The sequence below is a fragment of the Amorphotheca resinae genome (assembly GCF_003019875.1).
Source record: "Amorphotheca resinae ATCC 22711 unplaced genomic scaffold M430scaffold_6, whole genome shotgun sequence".
In the NCBI taxonomy this organism is placed as follows: domain Eukaryota; kingdom Fungi; phylum Ascomycota; class Leotiomycetes; order Helotiales; family Amorphothecaceae; genus Amorphotheca; species Amorphotheca resinae.
The window spans coordinates 1,461,791-1,479,363 of NW_020194476.1; the positions used below are offsets into that span (position 1 = coordinate 1,461,791).

At 48.3% G+C, this 17,573-nt stretch overlaps 10 protein-coding genes across 10 annotated transcripts; 3 read left to right on the forward strand and 7 right to left on the reverse strand.

Annotated features, from left to right (window-relative positions):
• Positions 1 to 57: 57 nt before the first annotated feature.
• M430DRAFT_35137 (hypothetical protein) lies at positions 58 to 1,438 on the reverse strand. Its single transcript, XM_024866688.1, has one exon. The coding sequence runs from the start codon at positions 1,372 to 1,374 to the stop codon at positions 283 to 285; it is 1,092 nt and encodes a 363-aa protein (XP_024721041.1). The 5' UTR covers positions 1,375 to 1,438; the 3' UTR covers positions 58 to 282.
• Positions 1,439 to 2,228: 790 nt separating this feature from the next.
• Positions 2,229 to 3,266, forward strand: M430DRAFT_102304 (hypothetical protein; the record flags this gene model as incomplete). The annotated part of the gene is made up of 4 exons (XM_024860782.1): positions 2,229 to 2,339; positions 2,535 to 2,701; positions 2,756 to 3,165; positions 3,217 to 3,266. Coding segments are annotated over 4 exons (738 nt in total), but the record flags the coding sequence as incomplete, so codon positions are not given.
• Positions 3,267 to 4,161: 895 nt separating this feature from the next.
• M430DRAFT_101936 (hypothetical protein) lies at positions 4,162 to 4,902 on the reverse strand (the record flags this gene model as incomplete). Its single annotated transcript, XM_024860754.1, has 2 exons — positions 4,162 to 4,521; positions 4,588 to 4,902. The coding sequence occupies 2 exons, from the start codon at positions 4,900 to 4,902 to the stop codon at positions 4,162 to 4,164; spliced, it is 675 nt and encodes a 224-aa protein (XP_024721043.1).
• An 865-nt stretch (positions 4,903 to 5,767) lies between these two features.
• M430DRAFT_140152 (hypothetical protein) lies at positions 5,768 to 7,589 on the reverse strand (the record flags this gene model as incomplete). The annotated part of the gene is made up of 5 exons (XM_024862649.1): positions 5,768 to 6,686; positions 6,736 to 6,854; positions 6,909 to 7,024; positions 7,078 to 7,158; positions 7,206 to 7,589. 5 exons carry the CDS (start codon positions 7,587 to 7,589, stop codon positions 6,226 to 6,228), a joined length of 1,161 nt encoding a protein of 386 aa, XP_024721044.1. The 3' UTR covers positions 5,768 to 6,225.
• On the reverse strand, positions 5,800 to 6,115 carry M430DRAFT_242751 (hypothetical protein). The gene has a single exon (XM_024865041.1). It carries the CDS (start codon positions 6,004 to 6,006, stop codon positions 5,836 to 5,838), a length of 171 nt encoding a protein of 56 aa, XP_024721045.1. The 5' UTR covers positions 6,007 to 6,115; the 3' UTR covers positions 5,800 to 5,835.
• Positions 7,590 to 8,045: 456 nt separating the features above from the next.
• M430DRAFT_102599 (hypothetical protein) lies at positions 8,046 to 8,722 on the reverse strand (the record flags this gene model as incomplete). The annotated part of the gene is made up of 2 exons (XM_024860808.1): positions 8,046 to 8,248; positions 8,296 to 8,722. Coding segments are annotated over 2 exons (630 nt in total), but the record flags the coding sequence as incomplete, so codon positions are not given.
• Positions 8,723 to 9,247: 525 nt separating this feature from the next.
• On the forward strand, positions 9,248 to 10,676 carry M430DRAFT_140159 (hypothetical protein). The gene is made up of 6 exons (XM_024862650.1): positions 9,248 to 9,464; positions 9,560 to 9,641; positions 9,694 to 9,773; positions 9,821 to 9,885; positions 9,941 to 10,146; positions 10,203 to 10,676. The coding sequence occupies exons 1-6, from the start codon at positions 9,266 to 9,268 to the stop codon at positions 10,588 to 10,590; spliced, it is 1,020 nt and encodes a 339-aa protein (XP_024721047.1). The 5' UTR covers positions 9,248 to 9,265; the 3' UTR covers positions 10,591 to 10,676.
• On the reverse strand, positions 10,579 to 11,631 carry M430DRAFT_102419 (hypothetical protein; the record flags this gene model as incomplete). The annotated part of the gene is made up of 4 exons (XM_024860795.1): positions 10,579 to 10,848; positions 10,962 to 11,075; positions 11,276 to 11,441; positions 11,510 to 11,631. 4 exons carry the CDS (start codon positions 11,629 to 11,631, stop codon positions 10,579 to 10,581), a joined length of 672 nt encoding a protein of 223 aa, XP_024721048.1.
• Positions 11,632 to 13,189: 1,558 nt separating this feature from the next.
• Positions 13,190 to 14,269, forward strand: M430DRAFT_102498 (hypothetical protein; the record flags this gene model as incomplete). The annotated part of the gene is made up of 4 exons (XM_024860803.1): positions 13,190 to 13,274; positions 13,352 to 13,365; positions 13,416 to 13,472; positions 13,523 to 14,269. 4 exons carry the CDS (start codon positions 13,190 to 13,192, stop codon positions 14,267 to 14,269), a joined length of 903 nt encoding a protein of 300 aa, XP_024721049.1.
• A 60-nt stretch (positions 14,270 to 14,329) lies between these two features.
• Positions 14,330 to 17,461, reverse strand: M430DRAFT_66697 (hypothetical protein). The gene is made up of 10 exons (XM_024869237.1): positions 17,313 to 17,461; positions 16,240 to 17,253; positions 16,061 to 16,192; positions 15,907 to 16,008; positions 15,750 to 15,859; positions 15,564 to 15,699; positions 15,209 to 15,501; positions 15,003 to 15,159; positions 14,696 to 14,949; positions 14,330 to 14,646 (listed from the first exon to the last, which is right to left on the reverse strand). Exons 1-10 carry the CDS (start codon positions 17,364 to 17,366, stop codon positions 14,571 to 14,573), a joined length of 2,328 nt encoding a protein of 775 aa, XP_024721050.1. The 5' UTR covers positions 17,367 to 17,461; the 3' UTR covers positions 14,330 to 14,570.
• Between the last annotated feature and the right edge of the window lie 112 nt (positions 17,462 to 17,573).

The window sequence follows — 17,573 nt, forward strand, 5'->3', positions numbered from 1 at the left end:
GCTTTCAGGGGTAATTTGTCCCGGGTCTTGGAAATGGGTAATATCTAACATTTGCAGATCCGGGGTATATTCGACGATTGATGACGGATATCTGAATCCTACAAAGTCGAAGGTCAGATCCAACGGCTACTCGTCAACATCACTTCCAGACTCTTATATCCAGGAAGCGCACCGATTTGCCGCAATATTGACGCCAGATGCAATTTTGCAGAATATTCAGCGCCAGAAAGAAGGTCATTCGAGGACGAAGCTGGAGTAATGGCTTAAGGCAGAGAAGGGCTGTCAACCGCTGACGCAGATCCAACTTGTTGCACAGCCTGCCCCAATACCAAGGATTTTGCTCTCAGGAGGTAGATACTTTGAGGAAGCAATCACATTCCATCTTCCCTTCACGTCCCCATCGGTTGTGTTTGGTCCACAATTACCGTGTTCGCCCCATCCCCAGGCAAGGACATCTCCTTCTGAAGTAAGACCCAATGCGTGTTCGCTGCCAATCGCGATCTGTGACAAGGCCGGCATTCCGGGAGGACTCAGTTGTCCGTGATCATCTCTACCCCAGGATAGCAATTTCCCATCATCTTGTAGGACGAAAATACTGCCCCAGCTCGCACCAACGTCCTTCCATTTAGGTGCCGATGGTGGTGCCGAGGATCTCACATTCCATTTGTCGGAGCCCAAGACAATATGCTTTCCTTCCTCCGGCTCCCCAAGTAAATACGTGAACTCTCTGCCACAAACAGCTCGAATGACCTTGAAATCGACCCCACTGATCTTGCGTGGAGAGTAAATAATACCATCAGGTTGACCCAATTGACCCTTTCTGGCACTTCCCCATCCATAGACATCTCCATTACTCAGGACGGCAACAACATGACTGACGGATGCAGCAAGATCAACCACCTCTAGTCCCGGAGGAGGAAAATCCTTTATGAGCTGGGCCTTTGAGGAACGAAAGAGAAATTCTCCCGTACCCAACTCACCCTTGTTTCCCGTCCCGAAACTGTAGACTTTGGTTGCGCTACCATTTTCATCTTGCTGGACAATGACAGAAGAGTCCCAAGAAGCAGCACAAAACCGAATCACTGGTGGGTTGCTTGAGGGAGCTTCTTCAATATGCAGCTGGGCCTGCCGAAACCGAGAACCTGGAGAGTTGGAATCGGAAATGGAACCACATGCTCCGCTGGCTGGATCACCTGCACAATACAGAATACCAGATGACAGTAAAAGTGTGTGGTTACCTCCTGCTTTTAATTGAGTGACTCTGTCAGGAGATGAGCCATTGAAGAGGACTGGTTTCGGTACAGATACATCTTCCTTGTGACCAATCCCGAGTTGTCCAGAACCATTTGATCCTAAGGCATAAATTGTTGTCATCTTTTTTGTTTTCCTTTCTCCTGATATCCTCTTGGATCATGGAATGGCGAGATATATTACGGAGTATTCGAAGCCTTGCGGGCTCGTCCGTAAAGGGATGGGGTTGAGGGTATTTCCACGTGATCAAACTACGGTCCGAGCTCCGTTTTAGCGTGCCCTAGGAACTCGCTACCGCTAGTCCCTTCCACTTCCAAATTGCCCAAAATTTCTCCTCGTCTTCGAACTTTTTAACGACAGCATCTCGACATTTCGACAATCGACATCGACAACCGCCACGATGCCTGCCGCCAAGAAGACCGAGACGACGTATGCATTCCCATATCCCTCGAAGAGCTGATCGTTGGTTGTGTTGGGGCTATAGTCGTTTGTCCTCTCGCTGGAGTGTCAATGTATCGAGAATCAGCTCTTGAGCAGCCCGATACTTGGCAGCCAGCTCGATTTGTCCTGAGCTACTCCCTCGTCGATCTAGGCCTTGCTGGCTTGCATCACGAGAGACGTAGTACGGGGTCTTGAGGTTGAAGGCTTTGGCCTTCTCCTTTAAAATCATTGCCGCACACGATAAAGTAGTATCCTGGCGCTTGTCCCGGTTTACGAACAGTATCGATCAACGTGACGTGCATCTTTCTTAGACATCAGTCTGAGGTCTTGTCGGATGAGAGTTAATGGTCAATTGAAAGAAGCAACCTGCCTTGACAGGAATTGGGAGCTGCTCTATCATGTCTGACTATCTCACTGATCAAATATATCTACCATCGAGTTAGCCACCTGCGAGAATGCCGCGCTATAGCTGCAATTCCCACTCGGCGCTCTTCTCCATACTTTGTATGCGGGACATAAGACTGACTTGACACAGGAGCGTCCCAACCGCCGACCAGATCCTCGTCCCTGAGACTCTCCTGAAGAAGCGCAAGAGCCAGGAGAAGGCCAGAGAGGAGAGAGCTGCCGAGCTCGAGAAGAAGCGCAAGGTTAGTCGGAATTTCATTTCAATGCAGTGTGACATTGGAGGAATATTATGATGCACAACACCATTTTGCGACTAGATGCTTCGGTATCGATGTTGTCCAAATTAACTATCTTTCGGGTCTGAATTGATATCGACAATGTCATCTGTATTCTTGAATTTTGACTCGGGGCTTATAGCTAACTGCTTTCCTTGATAGGCTCAAAAGGAGAAGCGCGCTGTCATCTTCAAGCGTGCTGAGAAGTATGTGAAGGAGTACCGTGACGCTGAGCGCGAGAAGATCCGTCTTGCCCGATTGGCCAAGCAGGATGGTTCCTTCTACATCCCAGCTGAGGAGAAGTTGGTCTTTGTTGTCCGTATCAAGGGGTAAGCTATCAACAACAGCCTCGTATTCCCAATATCGCTCTAACGTCAACACAGTATCAACAAGATTGCACCAAAGCCTCGCAAGATTCTCCAACTCCTCCGTCTTCTCCAGATCAACAACGGTGTCTTCGTTCGCATGACCAAGGCTACCCTTGAGATGCTGAAGGTCGTTGAGCCATGGATCGCCTACGGATACCCCAACCTGAAGACCGTCCGTGAGCTCATCTACAAGCGCGGATACGGTAAGATCAACAAGCAACGCATTGCCCTTACCGACAACGCTCTCATTGAGGGAAGCCTCGGCAAGTACGGCATTGTCTGCATGGAAGACTTGATCCACGAGATCTACACTGTCGGCCCCAACTTCAAGCAAGCCGCCAACTTCCTCTGGCCATTCAAGCTCAGCAACCCCACTGGTGGTTTCCGCACAAGAAAGTTCAAGCACTTCGTTGAAGGAGGAGATGGTTTGTTTCCCCTCCCCTAACGTAAATAACGTCTTGCTAATACTTGAACAGTTGGTAACCGTGAGGACAAGATCAACGCTTTGATCAGACAGATGAACTAGAGATTTCGTTATGTAAATGGGTATGGGCATGGGCATTGATTTTTTTGCTTCTAGCTGGCAAGCATGGCGTAAAGCATCAAAAGAATGAATGAAACCACAAAGAGCCTTACTATTCCCATGATATCCCTTCTTGAATTTGACTATATTGCCTCGTGCAGGGCCAAAACTTGAACATAATATGCCCTGATATCTAATAGTGTTTGCCGCTGTCTTTAACACAGACCAATTTCGTTTACGCTAAATTATGCCCTGAAAACGAGACGGCATTTCAGGAGTTTGGAGTCACTCCCGATGCGTCGCAGCTTTGCATCCGGACCATGGCAGCGAAGATGGGAATACTATTCGAAGATGCAGCGTTGCTAGCACCAGCACTATAGATAGAGCTGTGTTTCAGAAGATATATGGTTCCTCGCCGCACGAAAATCTACAAAGCGCTTGGCGAGGATGTATTGGCAATCCACTTTGCTTTTTGTCTAGCATTGTGGTGGACTTGTAACCATATACTGGCGCTGCTCCTAGGTAAGGTAACCATCGTTCAACCGGCACAAGGCCAATGTTATTAAGACCTTGGCCGTTATCCTATATTCTTATTAGACGAAAGTCTTTGGTGAGAAAGCCAACTTGTATATCGACTGTAGAGTACTAACGAGGTTAATCAACGACAACGAGAATAATAGCGACAGAGGCAGTAATAGAGATAGTGACAGCGACAATGAGAGTGTACGCTATAGATAGTACCTCTAGGCACTGGCCAAAGCCCCTAGATCCTTGAGCTCTTATTGACTAGATCAAAACAGCGGCAAACAGGGTACGTTAGACAATTAGATACCCAGGCATAGTATGTTAAACTTTCGGACCCTTGTGCAAATGGGTTTCATATCTTGTTTATACACTATTAAGCTTTGATATCGAAGCTCGTTCCACATCCACAGCTACTCGTCGCAAGTGGATTATCCACAATCTTAAACTGGCTCCCAATCAACTCCATCGTAAAGTCAACCTTACTGCCCTTCAGCAGCTCCAAGCTCGGCCCATCCATCACGACCTTAGCCCCTGACCCATCATCCGCCGCAAAGACCGTATCATCCTCCTCCAATTTCCCAGCCGCACTCGCATCCCCAGATTTTAACTTGTCGAGGGGCGGCAGAGTCGTGAGCGACATCAGGTATTGGAAGCCGTGGCAGCCGCCACTCTCCACCTGAATCCGGAGCGCAAGGTCGGGATTCTCATCCTTGGCCATGATTTCTTTCAGACGCTGTTTTTTTCGCCACTTGTAAGTACTAAATCATACTATTGGGAATCCCCCGGGGAGGAGACGTACATTCGAAGCTCGAGGTGTGATCTCGACAGTCATATCATTCCCATCGTCATCTTTCCGCGGGTTGAAAACAGCGCTGGTATGTCGGCGCACAGGCGACGTCGTGAAAGCCCTGCGTGGGGCATTTTGTGTCCTTGAAGATAGCGGCTTGTTGAGCCGGGCATGCTGGAGAGCTGGGGAGGGAAGACTGGGGAGGAGGAAATCGAGGAGCGGTTGAGGTGGCGCGTTGTGGAAGCATCTTCGGGGTGCGAGTTGGAGGAATGCTCGGGCGGCGGATGAGGAACTCGAGGAGACTAGCTGCGGACAGCAGCTGCGCATGATAGAACTAGTTGCCATGATGATTGATGCTTCTCGTCACAAAGATTCTACTCTCTTGTGCGAGGATTTTGGAAGCGCGGATTTCAGAAAACTTGCTTGAGACGTTGAGGTCGATGGTTAGTTATCGTACGATTAGTAAGCGGGAATGATATGGAGTAGATTGGCCTCGTTTTCTGGGGCTTGCATGCTTTGTAATTGACATGCCATTCCGCCGACTCGTCACTCGGGCTTGGAGGTTGCCCTTTGTGGCGTCCTGGTTATCATCAAAGTAGTTGTGGAGGATCAGTTGCTTGGAAATTGTTGACATTGATTTCTCCAGAAAACAAAAGGACCTTCACTTTCAGGTACCAATCCAAGTATGACGTTCCTAGACGGCCTCTCGGCTCTCTTCTATCGCCTCATCGGTCAGCCTTGTCTGATACCCCTCGGAATTCCCGCTCAGATCTCCAGGGCGAACTCCATAGGGTTGTAAGGGGTCTTTAGTCTCTATACTTGTTATAATAGTACAACTTCTGGTATTGGCCTGAGTACTCCGATGCCCTGTGCCAAAGACTCGTATAAGCCAAGAGTATATATTCTGGCCTCTACCCGTTCTCCCCTGAATGAAGCAACTACCTACAATCCACAAGCAGGTTCTGGAATCTTTAATTCTTTGGAGAAGTTAGTAACTAAGAAAAGAGAAAAAGGGGGAGGAGAAACTTTTTTTTTGGGGGGGGGGGGGGTTGATTGTAGAAGCCTCCAGATTTCAAATATTTCATTCGTCTGAATATAACACATCATTCCCAGTCTTCACTCAATAAACAGAGGCTCTCAACAGGCAATACAGGGGAGCTAGATTACGTCATTAAGATCAGTCAATAAGGCAATTCCAGGAAGCACTGAAGATCTCGACATTCCCTCTGCTTTCTGCCATTACATTCAACTCCATTTCACCTACAATCCGCATCTTGTTCTCAAGGCCAGCCCATATCCGCGAGTAGTAGCTATTAGCCGGCAGTAAAGGCTGCGGATATAAACGATATCGAATGCAAAAAAAAGTTTGATGACTTCAGAGCCTCTTGTCTTTGAAGAATTCGTAGAATTTGACCTGAGAGTAATCCTCATTCACAAATGTCCAGGCTGTGTTTCAGTAGATGCGGTGTCTGATGGGGCATTCTCTTCTTGAGAACATCCTCGAGATAGGGTCTTCTGATTATTGCTATGGCAGTACTTATAGGAGGAGGCAAAATGGAGCGTCCTTGAGGCACCGTGCCAGATTGGATTGGCTAAGGACGTTCGTCAGTCTAGAATGGGGAATATATTCTTACATAATGTACAAGATAGTTAGTACAAGCCAACTGCTTCTCTGACGATGGCCATCGTTGCTTCTGCACTCTCACGAGCCTTTGCGGCCCCCTTCCTCTGCACGTGGTCAATATAAGCTCCATCATCTTCGGCCATGACCTCTTCATATCGTTTTCGAATAGGTGAAAGCTGACTCGATATCGTTTCTGCTAACGTCGTCTTAAAATTGCGTAGATTGAGATTTGCATACACTACGCCCAGCTCTTCGGGACTTCTTCCCTGAGGGTCAAAATGGGATAGCAACTGCAGCAAATTGGAGACCGCTGGTCGATTCTCTGGATCATATGAGACTGAGTTGGTGGAGTCCGTCAATGCAGACATGATCTTGCTGTGGATTTGTTCCGGGCTATCTGTGATTAGGATTCTGGACCGGGGATCGGAATGTGATTTGGACATCTTAAGATGAGGATCTTGGAGAGACATCACACGCTTGGCCGGTGCTGTGAAAAATGTTAGTTAGACTCCTTGCAATATTGTTGTGAGGCCTACACAAAATTGTTTTCGGAGCCACCAGATGAGGACCATAAGCGTGGTTGAAATTCGTAACGCACTCACGAGAGAACTCCAGATGTTGACTCTGGTCTTCTCCTACTGGTACATGAGTTGCTCTAGAAAGCATCAGTAGGAGTACTCAGGAACATGAATTTGGGGTTAGAACGTACCTGTGGACCAGGATATCTGCAGCTTGAAGAACTGGGTACGAGAACAGGCCGAGTTTCAGCTTTGATTTGCTGCCACCGTCTAGAGGCGATGTATCCTCAGGTAACGAAAGCTTGCTCTGGCGAAATGTAAGACTCGGTGCCGTAGAGAGGGCAAAGTCTTTCCACTGACCTTCCATTGTGTCATGCGGGATAGGTAGCCCATAGAAGCCGTGGTGCTGAGAATCCACATGAGCTCTGAGTGAGCGGGAACCTGTCGGATTATCAGATCCTGTCATTCATAGAGAGCTCCCAACTCACGGAGGACTGAAAGAATAGAATTGAACGATCAGGGTTCAACCCAATGGCTAAAAGTGTTGCAAAGGCTTCTCTCTTCCATCGCTTCAACTGCTGAGGGTCTTGAGGGACGGTGATAGCATGTAAATCCACAATTGAATAAATTAATTTCGTCGTAGCTGGAGACGTTTCTTGAAGCTTCACCCATTGTTGTAGGGCACCAAGATAGTTTCCAAGATGAGGGATCCCCGTGGGTTGAATGCCAGAGAAGATCACATGATCTGAAGTCTGATTTGGTGCGGCTGTTCCATTGAACCGTCGTCCAGCCGGGCGATCTGCTGTGCGGACGAAAGCAGATGAACCTAGAGTAATAGGTCTCCTCCGTATACTCCTACAGGCCAGAAGCATTGCGGTTATGGTGGGGTTACTCGAACTCGAAGTCGAGATGAGAACTACAGGCACCTCCTTACATTTTATATAGCCTTTCCAAATTCGGACTAGTGCTATAATATTCCGCTTTTGCTCAGACTGACAGTTTGGGGGTTGTAAGAGGTCAATTACATGGTAGCTTTGCAGTGTTGAGGGTTGATCTTATTATTCCATCATTGTTGTTCATTCTGCAAGTGCATCGGTCTTGTCTGGGATGGCAGCGTGGAATTTGTTCGATTCTTCCTTACGGTAACCGTATCAATTTGAATGTTATTTTGTACTATAGAGGCTTGGGTCCAATGCTCTTTTACAATGAAGATCTTAATGATACACGTATATGTCCTACAATGCAACCTGAACTCCTCTCCAGCCCGCTCTGCCATGCGAAGTATCTTCTAGGCTTTCACCCCCCAGCAACCGTAATATACAACCCCTTCAGTTGAAGGTAGGGTCTTTCAGGGGAGTAGGATGCGTCTTGGTCATTGGCCCGTCCCTCGAAGCTTTGAAATCCTCTCTGCTGATCAACTCTGTGATTTTCTCGGCCGTGGAATCCTGCTTCCTCAGTCCCAGAAGAGCCATCTTGGACTCCAAATCATCCTTGAGCTCCGCCGCAGTGGCATCCATGGTCTTTCCAACACCTGATATTGTATTAGCCTTGCACTTAATCCAGGACCTTCGGTCTTACCAAGCTTCTCATAATTCCAAACATTTGCCTTCATACCGATCCCATAGTATGCATGCTTCTTCAAGAATGCCAGCCATATCTCAACCGTCTCCGGATGCCCATCCTTAATCTGAATAAGTCTTCTCAAAGTCTTTCTCTCAAAGTTCTCCTGCGACTTCTTGTGAATGAAACTACCCTTCGGAACCGTCCATCTCTCTACAATCCGCGGCAAGGGGACCGGTCCAGATGCGGGAAGGTTTAAGTAGTATGCAGCGCGCATTGCAAAGTCTGCGAAGAATTCAAGGTTTCGTACACTGTATGATCGCAGTTGGAGATCGCATGATGGGATTCCGTATCGCGGGATTCGTCGTAAGGGTTTTAGGTATACGGCTTGAACGGATCGAGGTAGTCGTACATCAACCTTGTTCTCTGGGTCTGGATGGCTCGGTGGAGGAGGGTAGTCTTGGCTGTACACAAGTCAGAGAGGCTTGAAGGGGAAATAGTAATAGGCACATACGTTGGAGCAGTCTTTGCCGCGGTCGCTGCGGAAGTCGAAGGTGGCCTACTGTATCCATGTCAGTCTACGAACCTTCGCAGAAGCCAAGTGTCTCCATACGCTGAACTAGATTCGTATCTCCGTGAAAAGGTAGGGTTCACATGGTCTCCGGAGGGTTGAGCAGCTCTGAGGAGGGAGGTTGAGCTTATGATTGGATTTATCTGTGAATGGTAAGTCTGCGCCTAGGACTCTCTCCCAAGATGGTCATTCGACCTACTGTCGTTTGACGACCGATTATGCGCCACGGCAATCGCATTGAAGCCGACATGGCCATGTCTGATGTGTGGTGGTGGTGATGCTAGATATTGTCTGAATGCGCCTGCCTTATGTAAATCGGAAGAATTCTCATAACTCGGCTACGAAACCAGGCTTCACTACGGATTCCCTCGCACCTCACACTTCTATAATCCGGCCAGAGCACACAGAACTTGAATAATGGAGAATTCTGACACTCCAATTACATTCGAGAGCATTACTGAATCCGCAGATGGCTTAAAATCCATTTTACCTCCAGGCTTTGTACCGGAAATCGGGATTATCTGCGGGTCTGGCCTGTCAGCGCTGCAACAGGCCGTGAAGGGACCAAGATATGAGGTCCCCTACAGCAAGATCAAAGGGTTTCCAATCAGCACAGGTCAGTCTGGAAATTTTTAATAGTCACGGAAGAGGATATTGCAAGTGATCTTTTTTATTTTTACTCAAGGTATTCTAATAATTAATGTGGTGCAGTCCATGGGCATGCTGGGATTTTAGTCTTCGGATTTATTGGCTCCTCAAACACACCAGTAGTCTTGATGAATGGTCGAGCTCAGTCAGTAATAGAGGGCCAAACATAATCTCGACTCTACTGATCTAAAGTGCAGCTATTATGAAGGTAATACCTTGCAAAGCTCGACCTTCCCTATACGGGTATTAAGTCTGCTGGGAATGAGGACGTGTATCAGTAAGTTCACCAGCACGGCAGCCAAGATATTCAACTGATTTGAACAGTTACCAATGCGGCTGGTGGGCTGGAACCTGCATATAATGTTGGAGACATTGTTGTGATAAACGATGTAAAGCACCAATCCAATAATGCGGTTCCGCCTGAACACTAACTGAGGGTTGAAGCATATCAATTTTCCAGGCCTTGCCGGTGTTAATCCTCTTCGGGGTCCTAATCTAGACCAATTCGGCCCTCGATTCATAGCCCTCTCCGACGCCTATGATCTCGAACTCCGCAGAGTTGCCCATCTGGCCTGGGGAGAGCTGTCAAAGGAAATGCCAAGGAAGATGGCGATGCACGAAGGGGTATATGCTTTTGTGGGAGGACCCAAGTATGTCCCGACTCCTAAGACCATAAAAGAAGCATAATTTTGCTAATTCCCTTAAGTTACGAAACCAGAGCGGAGTGCAGAATGCTCTCGAAGCTCGGTGCAGATCTGGTTGGGATGTCCACAGTACCAGAAATCATTGTTGCGAGACATTGCGGAGTTCGTGTACTCGCTCTGAGTCTGGTTACAAACTCCGCCGTCCTAGACCCAGGGCCGCGAGGAGACGACCTGAAGTTGGCTGGGGTTGGTGTGAATGTGTTGCATGGAGCATTGGACGAAGGCAAAGCCAATCACGAGGAGGTCTTGGAAACCAGTCGTAATGCTGCTGAAGGGATCAAGGCAAGTTGCCTCGGACTGAACCCCTTCCCAAAAGACTTGCTGATACCTGTCCAGGAATTGATTGTCAAGATCGTGGAGATTGAAGCAAAGGGTTCCTCAACCCTTTGAAACCCCACCACGTCTCTTTGCCTTCAATTTCTTGTAATATTCTTTCTTGCCGCTAGACTTGGAGGCCTGAATCTCCCCGTACTTATTGCGGAATCGACCAGAAGCATTTTCACCAGCAAGTACTTCCTCGACGAACGTTCGTTTCCTCTCCTTGTTTGATAGTCTGGCGCTGAAGAATTCCGTTGGTCCCTCGATGATAGTACCCACTTGTGAAAATTCAGGCACTAGTTGTTTCGATGATTCTTTTTTGTAGTGGCGCTGTACGTAGAGTTAGCGATAAGATTACATAGCATGGAAGATTCTCGCAGCCCATATCCTTGACTTGCAAGATGGGTTCCGAGAAATGGAAAAATGTGCCAATCGGTACATACCTTGGGATCAAGAACGGATCTCATTCGGAGCAACTGGAGGTCACGCTTAAACTCGGGCGTCATTTTCGTGGCAGGCAAGTTGAACCAGTCCGAACCCGCAGAGGCTTTCTTGGCCTGAATTCCAAATTAGCAGCAGTTCAAAATGAGCCGGACAAAAATGGAAGCGTTTGTATCTTCTCAGCGTAACTATGAAAATATAAAAAATCATTATTGCAGGGTGGCACCCAAGACGGGGCCAAATTCTGCGTCATGTTGTTTTGGGATAAATTTTCCTCATAGAAGATTATTTCAGACTGTAGTAGATAGGAGCTTACCTGAGCAGCTTGGGCCTTGATCTCGAGAGGATCTTGAACTCGTCGTATGCCGTTGGAAAGCTTCTTCTCGCGGGGGTTTACCAGGTGGGATGGATCCACGTGGGCGCCATTGTCTGTTGTGCTTATGTACGGCGTGATTAACTGCTTGTTCGCAACCTTGGGAATGCTGATGCTGATGTTAGCTAGATCTTATGTACAAGTGGGAGACTGCTTTAAGCTCCATGATGCACATACCTCTTTGGCACAGAAGCATTCTGAGTCTGGAGTTCCTTGCTTCCTTTGGCTTCCTTCAATCTTTGCTCAGCATCCTTGAGAAGCTGCTTGAGCTGCTCATCTGAGAGATCTTCATCGGCCATCCTGTGTTGGCGAAGACAAACTTTGAATGTTTGAGTCTCACATTTTGAAGAAAGAGAAGAAAAAAAAGCTCTGGGGATATATTTCAGGATCTCGCTAAGGGACTTAGTACCAAATCGGCAATTGTGCCTGAGGCATAAATACACGTGATGACGAATCAAGTCCCGTATTCGTATTCCGGGGCTTAATCCGTAGATGTCCACACCGTAGGCACAGTCCAGATCTGATATTGAGCTCAGCCTTACAATGATAGATGGTAGGTGTTAAAGACCTTCAAGTGACGATGCCCCCTGGTGTATGAGGCGATTGGGCACCGTTGAGGCGAGAGAAGGGGGGTGGAACGAGAGGCAGAAGCAGAGACTGAGATAGACCTCCAGGCCGGCCGTCTTGTGTGCTCATCGTACACGTAGGTGCAGACGGGCAGCCTTATATTGCTGTTGTATACGTCTTTGGCAGACCTACCTGGTAGATCTCGAGGAAGTCAGTTACTGTTTCGTGGCTGCGCCCTGACAACACATCCACATGTGTTATATATACTTGGGTACGCTCGATGTAGGTGTGTATATATATACCTAGGTATACATATAAGGTATATATAGAGGCAACATACATCAAAGGCATGCACGCACACACACACTCATCCCACATGCACACACATAACGCCTCGTAATAATAAATAAACAGAAACCTGTGGCCCCACCTTTGCTCTCTTCTTTTTGTTCCTTTTTTCCTCTTTCTATAAAAACAGTTGTGAACTGGCCATACAACAACCACCACTGCTCTCCACTGGACCACAGGTACACAGTACGGCGGGCTCGGCAGCATCCCCCACCTGATCGCTGCGTACCGTGGTACGTCCTTCCAGCCGGCGTGGCCTCAGTCCGTGGCTATTACCCGCACCCTTCCCCCCATAGGGCGCGCCTCTGCCATCTGTATCTCGATCTGAGTGGTCGGGCGAACATCCTCCATCTCCATCCATCCTCACTCTGGACCGACGACTTTGCGCTCGTCTCTTCATTCGTCCGCCTTGTGGTCCTCCGCCTTCGCATCGCATCGCATCGCTTCCGCTTCCCGACCTGAGAACCAACCCAAACGCTTTCCCCCCGACTCCTGGCAGCCTGTCAGCAGCTTAAGCTTGAGCTCGAGCTCCCCCCCCAACTGCCCTGCACTACAAGTACAATCACTCATTGGCTGCACATCTCCAATATCAACAACAACTACCGGGAGGTCTATCACGACCGTCGCGCAAACAGAATACCCTCGCGCGCCGCCACGGAAACCAGCCTTCCTACCATTGTTTGCTGTGCGAGAACGAGAGACAATCAAAGATCCCCTCCCCCAACCCCTCCCGATCTGTCAGCTTCCGCTCCTTGGAGTTGTTGCTCCCGGGCCCGTACGACAACACCTCTCAGACGATCTAAGAAGACCAACGACTACGCGCATTAACCAGCTGCATTGAACGTTCGCGACCGTGTTGACTCCCCCATCAAGCCTTGCCGTCTACCGGTTGTGCCGCGAGAGAACAATCGGGAAGAGAGAATATCCTTGGCGCGCGACAAGATGGATCAGAACCCGCCAAACTCGTCCCACGGACAGCCTCAGCGCCAGCAGCCTGTGTATGATACCAACCATGGAGGTCATTATGGTACGTCCGAGATCCAAACTCGTGGCAAACACCTCTCTTTCTATTCATTGGCTGGCACTAATCTATCTGCGTAACAGGTGCCAGTGCCGCAGTATGTATTCCTCGAGAACCTCCGGTTACCTTCAACTGACACGAGAATAGCTGTCGGCTCAGGGCTATGCACCGGTAGCGGAGTTTTACACCGGCGCGTGGGCGAATGTACGGATTTCCCATTATGAGAATACAGGTGAAGCTAATCCGGCTTCTAGGTGAACCAAGGATTGCACGGTACATATAGAGATATTCTCACGACCTACTGGCAGCAGATAATCAATCATCTCGAGACTGACACACACGACTACAAGCTGCATCAGCTTCCACTGGCTCGGATCAAGAAAGTCATGAAGGCCGATCCCGAAGTCAAGATGATCTCGGCCGAGGCGCCAATCTTATTCGCAAAAGGCTGTGATATCTTCATTACTGAACTTACTATGCGAGCATGGATACATGCCGAAGAAAACAAGCGCCGAACACTGCAGAGATCAGATATTGCATCAGCATTGGCGAAATCGGACATGTTTGATTTCCTAATTGATATCGTACCCCGCGAAGAAGCATCCCATGCGAAGAGAGCTGCAGGCCAGGGTGCCACCGCAGCTGGAGTTCCTGGTGCTGCTGCCGGTACAGCCCAGATCCCTCAACAACACGTTCCACAACAACCAGGTCACCCAGCCCACCAAGCTATGCCACCGCCAGATTATACTCTCGGTCATGGTCTTGCTCCGGAACAGGATTATCGCCAGCAACCAAACTTATATGCAACACAGGTCCAGCCCGGCCAACCTGCTCCATATGGCGCCCCGCAACCACAGATGTATGGGGAGATGGAGGGCATGTATGGCTATCCACCAATGCAGGCGCAACAGGTAATTGTGGTTCTCTCCGCATCGTATTGCCCCATTCTAACTCGCAACAGCAGATGTACCACGTCCCGCAGCGTCCTCAGGATCCCGTAGGACAAGATGCAGGACACAGTTACCAACGTCATGACGGAGGCGAGGGTGATGCTGATGCGGAAGGCGAGAGGGATTACGAAGTCGGCTAAGCAGGCCGGAAGAGGAGAATATCATCTCCTGGAGCTGATGCCATCTTGAGGAGATATTAGGGTTTGAGTAGGTATGGAGTTATGTGGAAAACAGTACCCAGATTGTGTGGCCGCTTCACTTGAAACGGTTGAATGTAATGACTCCAGATAGCATTGTTCTTTCATTCCCATATTCTGAAATGCGTGTGAAAGTCTCCCGTGCTATCTGTCCATTATCTCATTCCAAATCTGGACGAAAAGTTGGCAAGTCGTTCAGTCCTCGTAGGGTTCATGACAGAATACGTAAGCCTGCCCAAGTTAGCAACGACAACGACTACAAAAAGGTCACAAAATATACTTTTCAAGTATCTTTGGGCCGTTCAAGGCATCGACTCTTCCAAACTTCTTGTTCCTGATTGTGGTGTCATAAAACTCATCCGGATTCTCTGACTGCATAAGCTGCACTGTTTGTTGAAGTTCATCTAAATTCTCTTTCAGGATCTCAGCATTCTCGAGACTGTCGACGAATTCGGCAAGGTAATCAACGTCTTTTGCGAGGGCTGCGACACCGTTCGGGTTGATCTTTTTCACTTCGGGTGAAAGCGGGAGTGCCTATTTGGTTGTTAGATCTACTATACCGAGTGGAGGATCAAGCCTAGACTTGCCAAAATCATGTTTGCCGCATGAGAGAGTGCGTCAAAGTAAATCAATTCTTTGATTTCTCGTGGCAGTCCAAGTAATGTGGAGTTCATGATATTTGACAAGTATCGTGTCAGAGTTTGCATGTAGTTACTTGGTTCCGTCTCCAGTGTTGGAGCCATCCTGTTGGAAGGTTAGAGTAAGACACAAGCTTCCATGAATGGTGACCTACCAATCGTACTCTGCCGTCTCTACCAAGTCATCGATTTTCGAGTTCACCAATTCGAAAATGCGTTTCTCAGCTGTCTTCTTGTTGCTCCTGAATTCTTCCGTGGCATTCAAGACGATGGGTCCGCCAGCGGAGGTGGATGAGCGAGCTGCCACTAAGAGCTGCTCCAGCTCAGTACAGGCGGTTTCAAAGTGCTCGAAGTTGATGAGGATTTGGACGATCTGGCCGAGATACTGGGAGCTCAACCTTTCAACCAGAGATTTGCAGACTTTCTCTGAAAGAAGTTCATCCAGTGACTGCAGTAAATGGGCATCAGCGTCATGTCAAATGATAAAGAACCCCAGCGTTAGGCCCTTACCTTTTTGAGTGTCTCATCGATTACATTAGGGTGTTGAAAGTGATCGTCAGAGAAAAAGTAGAATTGGTTTAGGAAATTCCTGATATCGATGCAGCAAAGAGGATACATCTGGGAGAATGGCAGCACACACGGGAATCTGTAATCCTAGTTAGCAAATATTTGAATGATCTGGAAGCCTATACACACGTGAGATCTTCTCTTGGCTTGTCCGGTGTGAACCAACTAACGTTGACAACTTTGTCGTACTCGTCGAGATTACTAATGGGCATTGGCATGTAATCATCGGTCGAGACGATCTAATAAGAGTTAGAATAACGTTCTCCGCTGAACAGCGTACACGTACCTCTTGAAAGTCATCGCTGAATCTTCTCTTCAATAACTCGGCATACTTCTCGAAAAGTACGAGCAAGAAGTTATCCATAACAGACACTGAGTAGCCCCAACCCTCCATTGCAGTCAGTAAAGGTCTATGATCAAACGGTCTAGAGGCTGCTCACATCCATAGTCTGTATAAACAAAGCAATCACTCCCTTAATTTTCAGTAAAACCTCTGCATTGTCAACCGCATCCAAAGCCTTGGAGATAAGGCTGATAGCAGTATGGCACATCGAGTTCCAGAGCTCGTCGACCTAAAAGGCATCAGCTTGGAATGTTATCCGATCAGACGTATACTTACATCAACAGGTGAGCGAAGGCTGGGGGCCTTCCTCATTGTAGCCTTCTCTATGATGGCGAAGCCGGCAATCCCCTCAAGCAGACTGCTCAGACTTGAATCACTATCCTCGTCAAGCAGATCTACAGAGCTCGTAAGGAGCAGTTCTTTCTGCTGCCTCCGAGTTGCAGCGTAATCTGATCGGAATTTATCACTCTGACCCAGTGCTTCATGGATATGCAAGCACTCAAAAAGTGGCGTGAAGTCGACCTGGAGCTCATCATTATCAAGAGCATCGAATTCCTCACTTTCGTCAAACACCAGTTCAATGGCTGAGTTGAGCTTGAAGTGCCGTAGATATGGATTCGATTCCATCCGCTCCTTTTGCCTAGTCCGTCTCATTTCCGTGTGGTAGAAGGCAACTTCGCCTAGAAATTGGGATGTCTCTCTTATGCGATAAAGCCAGGTATTTAAGTCGGTCATAACAGCTTCGGAAATGGCTTTCTGCGATGCAGGTATCGACTTTTGTATAATATCTGCCAGCTTGTGCTGAGTCGCGTATTTGTTCTGGATTATTGGTATTAGATGTTCGTTTTGGAGATCGTCTAGCGCTTTTAACGCCCCATAGTACTTCTTTTTCCGAATCAGCTCGTGAGCCTGATTGACTGCGTGCAAGATCTTCAACGAATCCTTCAAGGCTTCCGAAGCCTCGGCGATGTTCTGACGAACAGCTTTCGTATCAACCAGCGCTCCCTTCTGTGCCGCCAGCTTTTCCGTACTTGCTTGGATCGACTGATTGAGCTTCAAGATTTCCGCCGTCAGAGCAACAGTTCCTTCTCGCACTTCTTGGAGCTGAGTGATTGACTGAAGGAACTCTTCGTGTCTCGTCAGGCCAATTCGCTCAATGTCCGCCTCCCGCTCGTCAGCATAGTGGGACAAGCTCTGCATAAGCGCAGGCGTTCGATGGGAAATGGTAGCATCTTTGAGAGCAGGAATTAAGTGGTCGAGGTAGTCGGTATCGGAGGAGGATAGAATAATCTACGCAATTCCTATTAGCTGCCATCCACGGCTCGGTACATAAGGTAGAGTGGCATTACCTGCTGCACTGCAACTCTATAGTCATCGTATTGGATTTTACGGCGAGACGCCATGGTGAGCCAATAAAAGTTCCTTTCTTCTGCTACCTTGGGACAGGCAGCACATGGTAATAGATCTCAGGAGTCGTGCTACAGCAAGTACAATCTGGAGACCTGTAGATGTAGGTATGTAATGCTCCATATCCACCCTTACTTGGCGTGTCGAGTATAAGCGAGCCGCAAGCAGCTCCACTCAGTCTCCTATCAAGGGCGCGCCTAATC

What these genes read in the sequence shown, in the direction of transcription:
- M430DRAFT_35137 (XM_024866688.1), bottom strand. Translation starts at nt 1,374, where the DNA reads ATGACAACAATTTATGCCTTAGGATCAAATGGTTCTGGACAACTCGGG.
- M430DRAFT_242751 (XM_024865041.1), bottom strand. Translation starts at nt 6,006, where the DNA reads ATGAGGATTACTCTCAGGTCAAATTCTACGAATTCTTCAAAGACAAGA.
- M430DRAFT_140159 (XM_024862650.1), top strand. Translation starts at nt 9,266, where the DNA reads ATGGAGAATTCTGACACTCCAATTACATTCGAGAGCATTACTGAATCC. An exon ending in AGGGTTTCCAATCAGCACAG is followed by an intron (nt 9,465 to 9,559) that starts GTCAGTCTGGAA and finishes AATGTGGTGCAG; the next exon opens with TCCATGGGCATGCTGGGATT. An exon ending in TTGATGAATGGTCGAGCTCA is followed by an intron (nt 9,642 to 9,693) that starts GTCAGTAATAGA and finishes TCTAAAGTGCAG; the next exon opens with CTATTATGAAGGTAATACCT.
- M430DRAFT_66697 (XM_024869237.1), bottom strand. Translation starts at nt 17,366, where the DNA reads ATGGCGTCTCGCCGTAAAATCCAATACGATGACTATAGAGTTGCAGTG. An exon ending in GCCTTCGCTCACCTGTTGAT is followed by an intron (nt 16,193 to 16,239) that starts GTAAGTATACGT and finishes GATGCCTTTTAG; the next exon opens with GTCGACGAGCTCTGGAACTC. An exon ending in TGTTTATACAGACTATGGAT is followed by an intron (nt 16,009 to 16,060) that starts GTGAGCAGCCTC and finishes ACTGCAATGGAG; the next exon opens with GGTTGGGGCTACTCAGTGTC.